The sequence below is a fragment of the Lathyrus oleraceus genome, chromosome 7 (assembly GCF_024323335.1).
Source record: "Lathyrus oleraceus cultivar Zhongwan6 chromosome 7, CAAS_Psat_ZW6_1.0, whole genome shotgun sequence".
NCBI classification, from domain to species: Eukaryota; Viridiplantae; Streptophyta; class Magnoliopsida; order Fabales; family Fabaceae; genus Lathyrus; species Lathyrus oleraceus.
The window spans coordinates 244010142-244029110 of record NC_066585.1 but is presented as its reverse complement, the minus strand read 5'-3'; the positions used below and the strand labels follow the sequence as shown (position 1 = coordinate 244029110).

General features: G+C 28.6%; 1 protein-coding gene across 1 annotated transcript; it reads right to left on the bottom strand.

The window, feature by feature from the left end:
* Window positions 1–900: 900 nt before the first annotated feature.
* Window positions 901–18609, bottom strand: LOC127106113 (polyubiquitin 11). Its single transcript, XM_051043404.1, has 3 exons — window positions 18479–18609; window positions 17476–17979; window positions 901–1372 (listed from the first exon to the last, which is right to left on the bottom strand). The coding sequence occupies exons 2-3, from the start codon at window positions 17977–17979 to the stop codon at window positions 932–934; spliced, it is 945 nt and encodes a 314-aa protein (XP_050899361.1). The 5' UTR covers window positions 18479–18609; the 3' UTR covers window positions 901–931.
* Between the last annotated feature and the right edge of the window lie 360 nt (window positions 18610–18969).

Genomic DNA, 18969 nt, shown 5'->3' with positions numbered 1-18969 from the left:
GTCCCGCACAAAAGTGCGGGCAAAACGAACATTCCCCGCGGGCCGAACCCGTTTTGCCACCCCTACCCAAACCTAAACAATGTGAGAATATAAAAAAAGTAATGCTAATTTGTGTTCCAAAGATACAAGTTAAGAGATAAATAAAATAAAAAAATCTTGAAATTTGCATGGTGAATTTAATAGAAATTCATAATTAATGATTTTATTGTTTTTTTCAATAAAATTTTTCTATTTGTAGATTTCTTAACCTGTGCCTAAAGGACACAAATTAACAATACTCATAAAAAAAATGTGTTGAGTATATCCAAAAATTAGAATACAAATTTCAAAAAGATCTATCCGCCAATTGAAATTCATACATATTTTAGACAAAAATGTAAATGTCTTTACTTTTTTTTGTATAATAAACGTGAAAAAAATTCAATCTAAATACACTATATATTTTTAGATTTTTATAGGAAGTATGATTATGCATTTGTGATGTAGTAAACACCACCCTACACAAATTTTGATATATCTGAGTGAAGTTAATTGGCTTTATTGTCTCAAAATGTAATAAGAATAGAATTAAAATAGTAATAAATGTGAAGATTTAAATATGTAATTTGTCCCTGCTTAAATAAATTAAAAATCTATCTACAATTACAGTTTTGGAGGGCTTACTGCCCATGGATAAATATAAGAAACCACAATTAGGCCGCCGGCAAACCGCAATAAAACTTAGAACAAAATAAAATAAGTGGCAAAAAAGCACATATACAAATTTTAAAGCAGAATTGTAGTAATTTTTATTAAAATGGCAAAAGCTTATTCATATATAAAATCAAACAAACGAGAAAATAAAAGACAGTGACATATCGGAAATGTTTCCAACATACTACACCAAATTTAAACACAGCAACAGAGACTAAAGGCACAAATTCCCTCCATATCATGTATCCTCGCTTATCCATAGTATGAGAGCTTTCAACTCCGGAGATTTGTTTTCCCAGTAAGGGTTATCCTTCTGGATATTATAATCAGCCAGAGTGCCACCATCATTCAATGCTTTGCCAAAGAAAATTAGATTCTGTTTGTCTGCGGGAATTCCCTCTTTATCCTCAATTTTCGCCTTAACTTTCTCGATTGTATCACAACTTTCTACCTCCAAAGTTATGGTCTTTCCATTAAAGATCTTAACAAGAATTTCCATCCCCCCAGCTTGCTCCAAAACCAGATCGAGAGTGTCTTCCTTCCGGATGTAATAATCATCTAGGGTCTTTCCATCTTTAAGTGTTCTCCCTCCATATATAAGCCTTTGTTTATCTCGTGGAATACCCTCCTTATCCTCAATCTTACCTTTCACATCATCAATTCTATCTGAACTCTCAACCTCCAAACTCATAGTTTCAACACTTTTTCCTTTTAAAGTCTCCACAAATATCTGCATCTGTACATGTCAACATAGTAAACATCATAAACAACACTACAAATCACAACACAAACCCTAAGCAAAAGAATAGTCCGAATTGCGACTTACCTTGAATCGAATAGCTGAGTATGAAAGATACAGTTTAGGAGGAGTCGTACTTATATATAGGTATTTCAATATTAGATTAGAAATTAAATATTTTATATCCAAAATCAAATATTTTGTTTCTAAAACAAATCTTTTACATGAATCAATCATTCCTCAATTCTATATTTATATATGCATATTAAAAATGTCCAGTGTTCTCCGTTTCAATTTTTTAACTACTCTATTTTATTTGTAAAGAAAAATATTAATATACTAGTAAAAAAAGTTGTGAAAGTTAATAGTACAAAACCAAAGAATAATAGATTAGACAAATTAAATACAAAAAAATTCACTAATTTATTATTTTCGATTTTTATTCTATTTTTGTTTTCCTCCTATAATCAATCCAGTGATTGATTATATTAATTACAGTACATTAGAAATCAAATATTTATGTATCCGAAATTAAGTATTTTATAACTAAAATAAACATTTTACTAAAGCCAATTATTCCCTAGAAGATTATTTATATATTCACCAGTAAAAATATTGAAAACGAGACCACTAGTCATTTTTAAAATTTTAATATACATCTATAAAATAGATTTTAAGGAATAATTAATTTATTATATAAGATTTGTTTTGGAAATAAAATATTTGATTTTAGGTATAAAAATATTTACCCAAAATCAAATCTTTTATATACAAAATAATTTTGATTGATGGTTGTTTATGAAAAAAAAAAGAAATCAAATTAAATGCAATTTATATTTAATTTAATTTTTAAAAAAAATGTATTTTTTTAGAAAAAAAATACTTAATTGAAATAAAGTTATTTTTTATTATAACTTATTAAAAGAATAATAAATTGTTTTTTCTTCTTCTTATAAACCGGAGGAATTAATACTGTTTTTAATGGTAAACACTTTCATTAAGCGAAAAAAAGGGGAAATAGGATGATGGTTAACAAGGAAATAATACTTTTGCAATACAAGGATCCACTGACATAACTGCCTTTTTGAAAGCATGCGTGATTTTAGCACCCTCTCTATCTTTAGCAAAGAACCTGCTGGGTTGAAGGTCTTCTTTTGGAAAAGGAAGAGATTTCTTCCTTGCTAAGTTTTCCATAACGCTGCACAAACCTTTTGGACACCTCTCCGATCTTTGAATTGAAACCAATTAAGTAACCATTTTCTAACATCAATGTTGTCTGGAACATGAAATCCTATAAGAGGCGCAAACCAGACCTTCTTAACCATGTGGCATCGGCGAAACAAGTGGTCCTCCGTCTCTATCTCAATATAACAAATGGGGCAGTTAGGATCAATGTTCATACCTTTCTTGCAGAGATTAACTCTTAAGGGAAGAATACCCCTCAATAGACGTCATAGGAAATTCTTCGCAACATTAGGGAGATAAACATGCCGGATGCCTTTCCACAAGGAACCATCATAGTCTTCCAACGATCCTGAGCTCTAGATTTCTCAAGGTCAATAAGGTGATGAGCTTTCTTCACAAAGTATTATCCATCCATTGCAAAGGTCCATATTAGCTTATCCTCCGATAGACTACATGAGAGATGGATGTTGGTGATGAGCTATTTTCACAGATATAGAACTCCACATCTTTTTTTTCTTCTTTGTCTTTATGATATGAGTTTCATTCTTCTCTTTTTAAGGATTCAGAAGTCCTATCACCGATCTAATCTTTTTGAGGGTTCAATCAAGACTTCTTTCTCTGAGTCTGGTCTCCTTTGCCTTTGAACTTGTTGGAACCACTATCTTTCTTTTATGTTTAATCCTATAGAGCTTGTATCAAATATGGAATACCTCTCCTTTCGACAATCTTCATCTCATGTGTCTCCAAGGAACAAACCAAATCTTCTAATTTCAATATTTTAAGATTGTTTGATTCTTGAATAATAAAGATAACCTGATCCCAGTGAGAGGCCAATGTCCTCATTATCTTCTCAAGTATTATCTTATCAGTTTTAGAGTTTCACCACAACCTTTCATGAGATGAACAAACTTCTGCACCTTTCAAGACATAGTCTATAATCTTTTTTTTTCTCCCATCTATAGTAATTCATATTGCCTTTGCAACGTCTACAATTTGACAAATTTAACATTCTCACATCCTTCCTAATACTCGACAAGAATATCCAATACATCTTTCTTTCATTCAGCATGAGAAGTCCGATCAAAGTTCACACCATCTACCACCAATTGAATATAAAACGTAGCTTTGCAGTCTTTCTTCTCGGCCTCCTTATTCGCGACCCTCTGAACATCAGTTTCATTCTCAGCAAGCTCAGGAACGCCATTAGTAACCACTTCTAGGATTTTAAAAAAGTTGAACAAAGATTGCATTTGTTTTATCTATCAAATCCAATTTTTTCCATCAAAAATTGGAAGAAAATTCAGAATGTCATTGTTACCATTTATCTTTGCAGCAAACACGATTAACTAATTGATATCTAAAACTCTGGTTAGTTTCTTGACCGTGTTTTCAAGAATCACACGTCAGTGATCTTAACAACCTATAATCTCAGAAACACATCACCGACGTGTGATTTTTGAAAACACAATCAAGGAACTAACCCGAATTCTAGATATCCATAATCCTTGAAAACACGATTAAGAAACTAATCAAAGTTATATATATATATATATATATATATATATATATATATATATATATATATATATATATATATATATATATATATATATATATATATATATTACTTGTGTATTACTTGTATACTAACTATCTAATATAACAAGTTCTAACCCTAAATAATTTGGACTTTGTTATAACTTGGATTATATCAGAAGAATTATACACTCCTCTTTACGTCACTCCTACTTAGTGTTTCAGAAAGAGTTTTTAAAATCTTAAAAAAAAAAAAGATCTTGAGAATATACCTATTTAATGTATTATAAATTAAAATTATTAATTTTTTTATATAATATTTTTTTTAATTTAAGTTCTTTAAAGAGTGCTTCTAAAACACGGGTTGACATGATCCTAATTTTTTTCTCATATATTATATATTCTCTTTTATTATTTCCTATAGTATTTTAAAAGTTTAAACTCAAAACTTAAACGCTTAAACGGTTCTTAAATGTTGCCTTTATACTTAAAGTGTAATTTGTCTTTGAGACAATTGAACTTTTAAAATTTTGTTTTGATAAAATCAATCCTACTTTAATTTTGAGTGATGAAGATTTAATTTAAATATTTATTTCAACAAGTAGATAGATAACTACAATTAATTTAATCTATAATACATATAATAATATATTATATATTCATTATGATAATTTATCTATTAATAAAATTTAAAACAAACTATTCTTATACGCCATGTTTTGATTATTCAACTTTAATTATTATTTTAATAGATAATTATATAACTACAATATTATTTTAAACCAAAATATTATGATATCACGTTTTAGTTATTCAACTTTATTATTTTGTATATAGATTTTTTTTATTAAAGTATAGTTTTGATCTTTCAATTTTATTTGAATTACAAAATTAATCTATTTATTTTAAATTTTAAACACTTTTTATATATAAAAAATTGACTTATATTTTTATAAAACATCTATGAAATTAACTTATATTTATATACATAAATTCATGTAATAGATTTATATATACAATGATTTATATTATTTTTCACAAGAAACTTATATTTAAAAAATGAAAACATAATTAATTTTAAGTGTAAAAGTAAGACAATTTTAAAATTTTAAATAGTTAGATCAATTCAGTGAATTAGATAAAATTGAAGATGAGACTTTAATTAAACTTAAATATTTTTAAAAACAAATATATTTATGTTAATAAAAGCTTCCCTGAAAAAAACAAATGAGCAAAATAATAAATAATCCAACAGAAGTGCAAAACAATATAAAAAGGTACAAGGAATACCTTACTAGGCCAAAACAACCGAAAACTAAAACCACAGTCACAACTCTCGACAAAGACCTCTGACCCTCCACTATGAGAACCACCATCAACTAAGGAAAAATCATCTTGAAAGGGAGTGATGGCTCTTCAAGACTCAGGAAGACCAATGACACAATATCTACTATTGGATGAGAAACATGATACTAGTATTTGTAGGCCAACTAGAGAAAAGGCAAGGTGTTTTTAAACTTTCTAGGTGTCATTTCCAAACTAGAGTGATGCAAATCTCTCTCAGGATTTCACACTATGTCCAATTTTCCAGACCCATAGATTTCATTCGATTGCAAATATCAGTCTGCTTCTTCAAATCAGCCAATAAATTATATGAACCGTATATATGAATGTTTATTAAATTTGGGGCATTTTCTAATATAAACTTCAGGAATTGGATTTCAGCTTCATCTCCATCAAAATTAGAAAAGCAAAATAAATTGAGACAAGTTTTGAAACACAAAGGCACTGAATTCATTATCCACTCTTCACCATCCATGCAAATGATTGGATCAAATCCCTGAATAAAGATCAATCAACAAGTCAATGAGCAAAAATAATACTACTTCTAACCTACCTTAAAACACACCAAAAACGATATTTAAACGTACATTAGGAATCTCAAGTGCTTCAAGTTTTGGAGTCTTTTTGAGAAAACCCATTAGAAATGCATTTGTATAACCGGCAACACTTCCGAAATTCACACCAAGACGTTTCAAATCATAGAATGAAGGAAGGAAATGGAAATTATCTTCCGCAAAGGAAAGACACTATAAAAAATACAAAAAAAAAAGTTCTGTGTTAGATGATAAAGAAAAAAACATACAATAAATATAACAAACCTATAGTTAAAGGAAACGATGATAATTGACATTATATTTATATATATAACTTAAAATTCGTGAAGATGATACACACCTCAAGAGTATCATTTGATAGCCAGAGAGACTTGACCTGATGAAGTCCAGTCAATAGTTTAATTTCATGAGCAGCAATATATGGTTGATTTAATGGAAAGTAAATCTGAAGATCAATATATGCATCAACTATAGAGGCTAGGTTAACAAGGGAAACTTCAACTGTTAAAAAGCCTGAGCATGTGAAAGATAAAAGATTCACCGCATCAATCTCAATTTTAGAACCGAAAAACTCATCATCCGTTGGATAGTTGAAGTCCATGCTTAATTTCCTTAATGTTGACATTGCAATATTGACATGCTTTATGTTATTCCAACCACAACCATACATGATTAATTCTTGGAGGACAACACATCCGGAGAGAAGTTTTTGAAGAGAATCATCGTTTGAAAATGTAACCGATGAAATATTTAACGTCTTTAAATTAGAAAAACAAATGCAACTCGGAACATTTAGAACACACTCAAGTTGTAAATGTAAATTGTTGAATGATGCACAAGTTGAGAAGCTTTGTGGTAATATAAACGGATTAGACTTTAAATTTAGAGAAATATCGAGTTCTTCAACTTTGTACATGTTTGGATCAGATAAAAGACAATGAAGCTTGACTGGATCAACGGTAATTCCGCTACCATACATTGCAATGGTGAGACTAATTGGACGACTATTAGATCTGTGAAGTAATCTATGAACAAGATCTAAGAGATGATTTGTTGGATTGCAAATTCCGCTGTCACTTTGGTTGCTATAAATTGCAAAGTTAAATGCAAATAAATCCATCCACAAATACTTCCACCTTTTGGATAATATAGAAGTTGCGACAGCATCTTTAGTAGACATTAACGAAAGAATATGATGAAGAATGTGATCGGGTAAATTTCCGATGAAATCTTTTTTATCGGAGATATCATATATTTGAAGCTTATCATGTAAATTCATTGAAAAGACGGTAGATGTAGCAGTAATATAATTGGAGATAACAATATAAGTAGTCAAGTCTTTATAGGTAACAAGACTGTAGCTTTGGTACGGAAAAGTTTAACAAACTTCCTAAAGAAAAGAACTAACTAAAAATAATTAATTTATCTCTTTTTCATATTTTAATTGACATGGCATTAATGTGAAAAAAAAGTATGTATTCGGCTGTTTCTTCCACAACTATATCTTTTGTTTTTATTTAAAAATATAATAAAATTTAATTAAAATTAAATAGATTATTTGTTTTTTCCGCAGAAACTAGATATGTTTTCTCGTATATATATGTATATATTAGCATGTTCTTACGTGTATGCATCATTTGGATTAGAAAGATAATACTATTCATTTAAAAATATATATTTTTAAAATCAAAAATAGAAAAGGATTTTAGCCTTTTTATACGGTTTATATATGATTTTATTCATCCAAATAAGCCCTAACTCACAAAAAAAAACAGTTTTTTTAGGACATATGGTTGAGATTAGAAGAAAAAAAATGATGTAGTTTTTTAAAAATAGTTATCTTATAATTCAAACAAATAAATTCAAATTTTATAGAAAATAACCTAAAAAATTTAAATATGAATATGAATTTGATTAGATAAAGTCAAAAAATCTAAATGCTATCAACATTTTAAAACTACCTATCTTTGCGAAATTGAAATCATATCCTACCCAACAAAATCGATTAGTTTTCTATCCTCCGTAGTGTTTTCTTTAGAGATAATATAGTGAAAAGTTAAGACTCTATTCAGGGCATGATCATTATGAAACATGTTTGAGTACATCATACAACGAAGTTGTGGTTTGCTTTTGGTGGTTTTGTTATCCGAGTTCTAGTTTGATATAATTTGGGTGGTGGATCGTTGTGGGAGTTGGAGCAGAGATCTCTTCTTTCTATATTTGCTTGTTATTTTGGTTGGGGCAATAAATAATGGATATTTTTGTTTGTTTTCTTTTTGTTTATTTCGGGTTTTTTTTTTCTTAGTGTCTTGCTGGCTTGAAACTTCTTCTGCATGCTGTATTCTTGTATTCTTCTGACTTTGACCATTTTAATAATATGTTATTTTATCATTAAAAAAAACATGAACATCATAAAAAAAAATAATCACTCAATAAAAGAAATAATAATAATAATAATAATATGGGTGTGTTTGTTTGATGAATTAAAATTACAATCCCGAAAATATTATTTCTAGAAATATTATTGTCAAGGACTTTAATCCCAGAAGGTCTTTCTTGTCTCTTGCGTGGGGATTTCCTTGAATTTACCTTGCACCTATTTATTAAGTGTAATCTAACTTTTAGTGTCAGGTATAAGATTTTTAAGTGGCCAAGGGTGCAGTCGACACTTCCTAAGGATCATTTTTTTTAGTTTTTCTTGTTGGATATATGACTTCACATAGAGAGAGAATTGTGTGTTTTAGAAAATTAGTAATTTGAAAAAAATTTAGGATCATTTTCATAGTTTAAAATCATTTTAAAAGATTTTAGAAATTAGCAATGAAAATAAATAATAAAGTGAAGAATGTAAAAGCTAAAGGAAGAGAGAGAACACCAGGAATTATACAGGTTCAATCAAGAAGACGCAAATTTGTCCCCAAGATTTGATCTTGAGAGTATCTAATAAACGTACCAGGTTTTAGTAGGTTGAACTCTCGAACTTCTTTATACAGGAAAAATAAAATTTTTGGCTAATTTCCAACCAAACAACAAATTGAGGAGAGAAGCGATTAGTATTCCTTCCAAATAACAGATTGAAGCGGCTGGTCTTATTTCCAAACACAAACTTGAAGTGTTTAGTCCCCGAGCTAAACATAGATTTTACACGGGCTTATCTCGAACCTTGGAGAGCTTTTAACACTGGTCTGACCGTACAAACAGAACCGGGGTTTTGACGGGATTCCCACAAACCTATCAGATTTTATACTGGACTTATATCCAATTTTATCAAGCTTTAATATCTGATTGCGCTTAAGAACCAAATCAAGGTTTTACACAGGATAACCACGAACTAACTTGAAATTTTAATATCGGATTGATCATGAACCGATGAAAGCTTTTAAACGGGTTGAGCCTTCGAACCAAACCAATGACTTTGTAACTAAATCCCCAAACCATAGCTTTAAAGGGTTTAACTTCCAACCCAAATAACCAATCTCTAAATGGATAAATTATTCAACCAAGGTAAAAACAAGGATATGTTAAAGCTTAACATGGTATTAAAAGATTAGATAAGATTCTAGATTAGCCAATATTAAAATATCTCATGTTAATGGTGAGCACGTGTAAAACCAAGGTTTAAGGTTCGTGAGCTCAGGCCGTGGTAAAAGCTTACAGTGTTTGTTTAGAAGCTTGAATACTAACCACTTCAAGATTTTCATGGAAAGAAAACTAACCGCTTATATCTACCGTTTGCGGAAAGAGAACTAACCGCTTGAAAACTAACCGATGTGTATGAATTCACATGTCCAACAAGTGACATCAGAGCTTAACTCCTATTTAAGGACTAATCGTCTTAGGAGGAAGATGACTTCTGACAAGAGATCTTTTCTAAATACACCACCACTTTTCAATAATAGTACATTTGATATTTGGCAAGTTAGGTTTAGAATTTTTCTTCAAAGTATAAATCATGAATTGTGGGAAACAATAGTCAATGGTCAGATTATCCCTACTCATCGAGTAAATGATGAATTTCTAAACACACCGCCATTTTTCAATAGTAGTAGATTTGGTATTTGGTAAACAATAGTCAATTGTCCATTTATACCTACTCATCAAATAAATGATGAACTAGTAGATAAACCCAACTCCTTTTGAACCGAAGAGGAAAAGAGAAAATTTGAAATTGAATTTAAAACTAAGACCTTTATAACAATGTCTCTAGAAAAAATATATGAAGTTCTCTAAGTATCGAACAAGAGAAGATGAACGCACGAGGAGGAAAATATAAAGATACTACTTTCCAATATTTTTCAAATTTTGGGAATATTGGAAAGTATGTTGGAAATTGTATCACTAACAAATATCTAAGAATTAAAAATCAGAAGTTTAATCAAACTCTTAAATCAAAAGATAAGAGCCTTCATGAATTTCAAGAAAATCAAGAAAGAAATAAATATTAGAGAAGTTGAACGAACTAATTCAATTACTTAAGGATAAAGAAGTAAAAACCGAAGAATCATCAACTTCATTATACTCCTATCATACAACTCCGATAGAATCCTTCAAAAGAACATACTCAGTAGTTGAACGATCCTCAGTAGATTCAACATCAATTTAAGGACCCTCTTGTTCAAGGAATGACAAAGAAGAAGAAGAATTTTCTTCAATACTTCAACAAATAAGAGGAGGTGAGACACCAACCTCAAAAAGAAACATGAAAGAATCTTCTTTCAATGAAGAATATGAAATATGCTTAAAGACATCCTACGAGACAGATACTATTCCAGGTGTAAAACCATCTTATGCTCAACTTTTTAGAATAAATTATTATATTAAAAAATTAAAACATATTAAAAGAATTAAAGAAAAAAGACTATGTACTCAGTGTAAAATATCTTTACACGTCAACCAATCAGAGACGTGTATCCTGCCAAATCACACATTTAATTTTAAAATACTGGTATGAAATGACAGAACGTTATAATTATATTAAATGATAGTGTAAAAAAATTTACACACAGTGCACTACTTTTAATCTCAAAGAATTATAATAAAATTTCCATTTGTTTATTTTATTGATAGAATATTTTTTCCAATTATTAATTTTTTGAAAACATATTAATTATAATTTATAAAACAATTCATAGATATAGATGGGCAATTAATAAAATATAGTGCTTTGTTCTAAAATTAGGCCATAGGCAAATCGCAATTGTTAAGAGTTACCAATTAAAACTTTAGAACAAAATAAAATAAGTCTAAAAAAAGCACATCTATACCGTTTAAAACACCTTGGCAGAATTGTAATTTTTATTAAAAGGCAAAAGCACCTTCTTTTTCCTGAATTTCCGCCTTCACATCCCTAATTGTATCAGAATTTTCAACCTCCAAAGTTATGGTCTTTTTACTAAAGGTCTTAACAAGATTAAGTGCACTTTTAATTTTTAAATTTTTAAATTTGAATGTTTTAATTTATCATTTAAAAAGTTAGTTTTTTTGTTAATTTATTTAAGCTAAATTTGCCACGTCAGATATTTAAAAAACATTTTTTATAATATTATTTAATATGATATTATAAATTATTATATTAAAAAATTAAAATATACTAAAAAAATTATAATAAAATTTCAACTTATTTATTTTATTGGTAGAATGAATATTTTTTCAATTATTAATTTTTTTAAAATATTAATTATAATTTATAAAACAACTCATAGATATAGATGAGTTCAAATCCTTAAACTTAAAAGTGTAGACTCTAACCTTTTGTTTAGAAATTTAAAGAACGAGGGAAAGAAAGATTTTAAAAACCAATTTTTTTTAAATATAAATAATTTTTTAATATTTTTTAAAAATAATAAAAATTATATATTTATATTTATATATTTATATTTATATATTATAAATCCTAAAAGATCTAACCATTCTAATCTCAAAATTCTAATCAACATATAATTTCTATAAAATTTCTATATATTATAAATCCTAATAAGTCTAACTATCCTAATCCCAAATCTATAATCAACATAAAATTTTGAAATTACTTTTGTTGCTTCTATATTGTATCATGTCAATATTTTTTATTTTAATTTATAATCATTTAATATTACATTTTAGTTAACGTTAAAAATGAATCGAGTCGAGTCGAACTCGTCTCAGCTCGATTCGATTCATTAAGAATTGGTTCAACTCAAATTTTGATTTGAGTTTGATGTGAAATTTTTTTAAGCTCAAACTCGATTGTTTATAAATTTACCAACAATTAGATTCAACTCATTAGGTTCAGCTCATTTGTCTCACAAATTTAAAAGTCATTTTTTAAGTCTAATTTTTTAATATATATTTGACATTTTAAATTAATATATTTTTTTAAAGAAAATATTAAAATAAAATAATTTATTGGATTGGAATTTAACTTTGTCTCAAGAAACTGCTAATTCAAAAATTAAACAACTTTCAAGAGATACATGTGAAAGTTTGATAACAAAACTACTCATGGAGTTTAAATTAGTCTAAAAAATCCACAACTTCGGCTAAATGTTTAGGAACCTTATAAATTTAATGAAATATTACACCAAAAGTTACTAAAAATTGAAACATTTCCATCACAAAATAATTACACCACTTACAATCTTCATTACACATGTTACTTTAGCAAATGTTGTTATGCCTCCAACAAGGATGACTTTAAATGAAATGCTCAGTTTTACTGTCATAACTAGCATGGAAGGGACAATATATGGTTAAGATTTACAGTAAATTTTTAAACATACTCTTAAAGACGATACAATCCTTCTCGTATATAATAGAGTTGACTCATAAAACTAACTAATCAAATTATGTATAGTTCAAGTTCAACTTATTTAGTTAACGAACTTAGTTTTTTTTGTTCATATTCAGCTCATTTGGTTCATGAACCTAATTCAACGATTTAATTGTCGAATCGAATTTCGAACTATTTTCGAGTTGACTCGGTCCATTGCCAGTTCTAATTTTAGTATAAAATTACCAAATCTCTTTCCATTCTAACAAAATCAAATCTTACATTATTACATTTACCAAATATTTTTCCAATTTAAATCTCATGATTTGACTACACATATTCTCATTCTTCTTCTTCACGCACGTTATCAAATTAAAATTTCATCTCTGTCTCACTCTTTTCTGAAATTTCCCGTTAGATTACTTGATTGAGATATCCACATGTAACAGTTATCAGAACAGCTAGTACATTTCATGATTTCCTTCTGATTTTTGTTCATGACAGTGCATTTAGAAAAGTTGACACAAAAAGCTCTTGGTCATACAACTTACCGATACTAATGAGGTTAGCCATCAGTCCTTCAACTAAAAGAACATATTTTAAATTTGGAATGCTAAGATACATTAGTCTTCTTTTCCCCACAATCTTGCATTTAACGTCATCACCAAATATAACAGAGTTGTTAGTGTAGGTTTTTACCTCCTTTAGATAGTTCTTCTCTCTTGTCATATGTCTAGAACATCCACCGTCAAAATACCAATCTTTTCAAGAGAATGTTCTTAGAGAAGCGTGAGCAATATGACTAGCAGTTGTAGTTGCATGACCCAACTATCCGATTATTTTGTTTTTTTTCTTCTCACTTTTATCTTTGTTTTATTTTGATTTGTTGAATTTCCTTCATATTTTCATCTCTCTGAATCGAGTTTGATTTAATTCGTTTTTAGCATGCATAAAACTTTGATTATATTTGATCTTGATCTAAATATTCTTTGATAAATATCATATGTTATTGGAATGGAGTTATTTTGTGTTTTGGTTCAATTATGAGTCATAGGTAAAATCTCAAAAATGTTTTTGAAAATTTGAGATTTTACAAGATTGATTCGAATCATTCAGTTTTACATTGCATTTTTTATCTTGATCAAATTGGATAGTAGCTAAACTTAGTAATTTGATCCTGATCAAATTTTACACTTTATCCTGATCATTTTCCTTGTAATAGATTTTGTCTCATTTGATTTGAATCTATATTTGTACGTGATTCAAATCAATTTTATTTTTCAAAATTCATGTTTGACTCTACTTTTTTATTTGCTCCGAATCAATTTTGAACATAATTTGAATCAAATCCTTTTTCCAAAATCCCTTGTCAGTTATTATGTGTCATTTGATCCAAATCAAATTTTGTACATGATTCGAATCATAGGACATTTGCTGAAATTGCATTCTCTTGCAAAATGGAAAAGTTTCTGACAATTATAACACTGCACGCTGCTCTTGTCAACCATTCTTCTTCCACCTCTAGAGTTATTTGATCCAGCAACCTTATTGCCACTATTTTCACCCTTTTGGAATGTTGAATTCTTGGAACTTTGAGAGTCTCTTCCATCAAAAATTTGAAAGTTGTCTCTACCTTTGCTCATGGACAATTTTTCTTTCGCCTTCTTGTTTCTCTCATTGAAACGGGTTGGCAAAGAGATATCGAAATTTTGCCTTATCAACATTCTCTTTCTTCCATTCTCTACTCATGTGCCTCGAAAGAGTTTTATAGCTCCTATTTGCTTATCGTCTCAAGATCCTTTAATCTTTTCTCCGTACGCTTTTACTTGGTTCACAAACCGACTAATTCTCATCGTGAAATCGTTGATGGACTCCTTCTCCTCCATTTGAATCAACTCAAGATGAGGTTTGTGACTTTGTAGCCTCACAGCCTTTGCCTTGTCAGCCTTTGTGTATGTCTTCTCCAAGATTTCCCATGATTGCATCAATGATTCGCAATCACCAACTTTCTCAAAATTATTCGTATCAACGCATTGATGGATTAAAAACAACGTCTTGAAATCTTTATTTTTTTTCTTCCTTGTGTGATGCTCTTTGCTCCAAAGTAACACCTTTAACAAGAGGATTCACACTGTTTTTCTTTCGCATCAAGAACATCTTGGTAGTCAAACAACACCTTCATTTGTTTGCACCATTTGTTGTAATTCTTCACATTAGAAATAGGTAGATTTGCATAAATTCTTTCGTTAGAGATAGAAGCCATGGTTGCACACTAGGTGTTTGATGGATCGAATCAGACTCTTAATGTCATGGGTTAGAACTTGGAACCACAAGATTGATGAATAATTAAATAATTGTGTATGGAGAGTGAGAGAGAATTAGAGAAAGTAAAATTGAAGATAAAAATATGCAATTTATTTATTCATAAGATATTTGAAGGGTATATACATGATATATGATGAAGTAAAATTAATTAACAAATAAATTTGAAAATTCTCAGGTGTAATCCGTTGCATTTAACTACTTATTCTGTTTTTAACTAAAATTTCCAGCTTAAATTATATTATTTCTTTAACCTTTGTAAAAATATTAATGATCATAATAAATTATTCTTGATTCAAATATCTTTATAATCTTTATTATCTTTATACAGGGAAAAAACATGTTTATTGTATCATAGTTTAAAAGTAATTAAATCATATATATTAATGATTTATAAAATAATTAAATTATATATGAATCACAGGAAAATATTTGCCATTAATAATTCTCTTATTGTGGAAATGAAAAATAATACAATTTTAATAGTTTATGTTTGTTTAATACTTTCTGATAAAGGAAATTTTATTATTTCTTTAATTTTGATAGTTTATGCTTGTTTAATACTTAATAAAGCGAATTTTATTATTTCTTTAATTTATGTACGGATAGGCATACCAATAATAATTAAAACAAATATTATCAATCATGCATACAAATATTTGAGCCAAATATTATATATTTGATAAATATAGAAATACATAAATAACATAAAAGGTTATTTGTCATTAATAATGTTTCTATTATAAAAATGATATCATAACTGGTAAAATGAAACTATTAATTATTTACGAAAAATTGTTGAAAAATATAATAAATTTTTGAGTAAAATTTTTATAAATTTTGTTTTTTATGTATAAATTATATGAAACAAAAATAATTTCAAAATTATTGATTTAAATATCAAAAAATTAAAATTAGTAGCCTAATTTTTAAAAAATGTGAATACAAAATCAGTACCGATGGAAATTCAATCTTTGCTTGAAATTTTATTACCTAATTATTATATAAATGATAATAAATTTTATAGTTGTAATGAATCACTATAAATAAAATTTTAATAAAGTTTATTTTTTATTGTGAAAATTATATGAAACAGAAAAAATAAAATTATTAATTTAAATATTAAAAATTAATATTTTTCCCGATATGAGTATTAGGAGCGATATCTTCTATAAAGTGATTTGACAAAATTGAGTGTTATTTTCTATAAAGATATATTTATAATGTCATAAAAGTTTCGACTGAAAATTTTGTTTGAATAGTTATTGTTAAAATGTTATTTTAGGTATTTTATCGGTTTATGAAACTCTTTTTGGATATCAAAATTTTAAAAAATCACTTAATTTTGAAGCTATTTCAAATAGCTTTTTTTCAAAATTCATTTTTGAGATACATTTTTTTTTTAAATTGTGATTTTGACTATGTTTTGATCTTCAATGATGTATATTCATGTTATACAATGAACGATTCAATCTTTTAATTTATAAAAAATAAATTTAGAAAAACTAGTAATATTTTAAAAAACATTTTTGCAAAATCCATTTTCAAAAATATAAAAAAAAAATCTATTTTTTAAAAGTTAAAACAAACTGGTCCATAATAAATTATATTATTAGTTTAAGTTGTCTCAACCATACTAAAAATAGAATTACTATTAATAAAGAAAAATTTAAATCCGTAAATGTCAACAATTCATTTATAATTTTCCTCTACTGAAATAAATAAAAAATATTTAAAATTATAGTTTGAAAAACAAAATTAATTAGGGTAAAATTGGAGACGCGGGGGATTAAGATTGTCTCAGGTGGAAATGGAAAATTCATTGGATGGAAGAAATTGAAAATCCTTTCACTGTAAAGTGACAAACTGCTTCGGATGCTGGGGCATACAACACAACATACACACACTAACTAAGGCACGTGCTTTTGTATCGGAGGGTTAAGTGTAAAAGTAACGTTGCCAATTGATAAATATAGTATTGAGGATTCCCATAAAATAAGAAGCAAAAAAGCACATAATAAAACCTTGGCAGAATTGTAACTTTTATTAAAATGGCAAAATCACCTTCATGTATGATATCAAACTAACGAGAAAATAAAAGCAGTAACATATCAGAATTATGTCAAACACAGCAACAAGATTAAAGGGACACACAAATAAGCCTATTCTGATCTGGTTGAATACTCTGTTAACCATAGTATCGGATCTTTAAACTCCTGGATATGATAATCATCCAGAGTACAATCATCCTTCAATACCTTCCCTACTAAAATTAGATTCTCTTTGTCTGTGGGAATTCCTTCTTTTTCCTGAATTTTCGCCTTCACTTTCTCAATTGTATCAGAACTTTCAACCTCCAAAGTTATGGTCTTTTTACTAAGGGTCATAACAACAATTTGCATACCCCCACGAAGCCTCAAAACAAGATGGAGAGTGGATTCCTTCTGGATGTTATAATCAGCCAGGGTCCTTCCATCTTCAAGCTGTTTACCTGCAAATATAAGCCTTTGTTGATCTGGTGGAATGCCTTCCTTATCCTGAATTTTAGTTTTCACATTATCAATAGTATCTGAGGATTCAACCTCAAGGGTGATGGTCTTCCCTGTCAAGGTCTTAACAAAGATCTGCATTCCACCTCTCAATCGGAGCACAAGGTGAAGAGTGGATTCCTTCTGGATGTTGTAATCAGCAAGGGTGCGACCATCTTCCAATTGTTTTCCAGCAAAGATAAGCCTTTGCTGATCGGGTGGAATCCCTTCCTTATCTTGGATTTTAGCTTTCACATTGTCTATGGTATCAGAACTCTCCACCTCAAGGGTGATTGATTTTCCAGTCAATGTTTTCACAAAGATTTGCATCTGTACAAGTCAACATAGTAAACATCATAAACAACACTACAAATCACAATACAAGCCCTAATCAACAGAAATTAAAACAAATCATAATGCAAACCCTAATCAACCGAAATTAGAACATATCACAACACAAACCCTAATCAACTAATATTAGAACAATATCACAACACAAACCCTAATCAAACACGAACTCAAATCAACCGAAAGTAGAACAAATCACAACACAAACCCTAATCAACCGAAAGTAGAACAAATCACAACACAAACCCTAAGCAACCAAAGCAACCAACTATCAGTCGAATTAGTAGAGAAGAAATCAGAAACACGATCAAGAGAAAAATCGAATTGATCTATTAACGAAATCATTCAGCATATCCAAAGTTTTTGAAAAGATCGCAGTGCTGAATCTTGCATATATTAATAGAATCGAAAACCTAAGCATATTGAATAAGCAAAAGAATAGTCCAAACTGAAGAGGAATAGATAGAAAACGACGACTTACCTTGAAATCGTAGATATTTCCTAAGAAGAAAATAAGAGCTTTCAGATTTTTATTGAATAGCCACACAACTATGAAAAGTGAGTGAAACCGTTGAGAGGAGTCGCATTATATATAGGTTGTGCCAACTCAAGGACAAAATTGTCCTTAGACACCTACCAATAAGTTTGGTTTTCTTAAGGGTCTCTAGAAGATTCCATGCCGATTTGCTTGGGAGGTGAATCGACGTCAAAAATAGTAATCATCACAACAAAATATTTTGTTTCATTTTTATTGAATTCTTTCCTTTAGTAATATAGTACACTTTTATATAAATTCCAAAATATCCTAGATTTCTCAAATTATCTTGAACGAAAACCAAATGATTTCTCAAAATAGTAATCATTCAACGTATATATAAGTTATTTTAGTAATAGGTTTTCAAAAAAGTTATTTAAGAAAAGTTTGATTTTATGTTAAGATTAAATGCACTTTTAATTTCTAAATTTTAAAAC

Bases quoted from the DNA above. Each gene is read 5' to 3' on its own strand.
- LOC127106113 (XM_051043404.1), bottom strand. From the start codon at position 17,979: ATGCAAATCTTTGTGAAAACATTGACTGGAAAATCAATCACCCTTGAG. The intron at 1,373-17,475 runs GTTGAAAGTTCT...ATGAGTTTGGAG, and splicing joins AAAAGACCATAACTTTGGAG to GTTGAGAGTTCAGATAGAAT.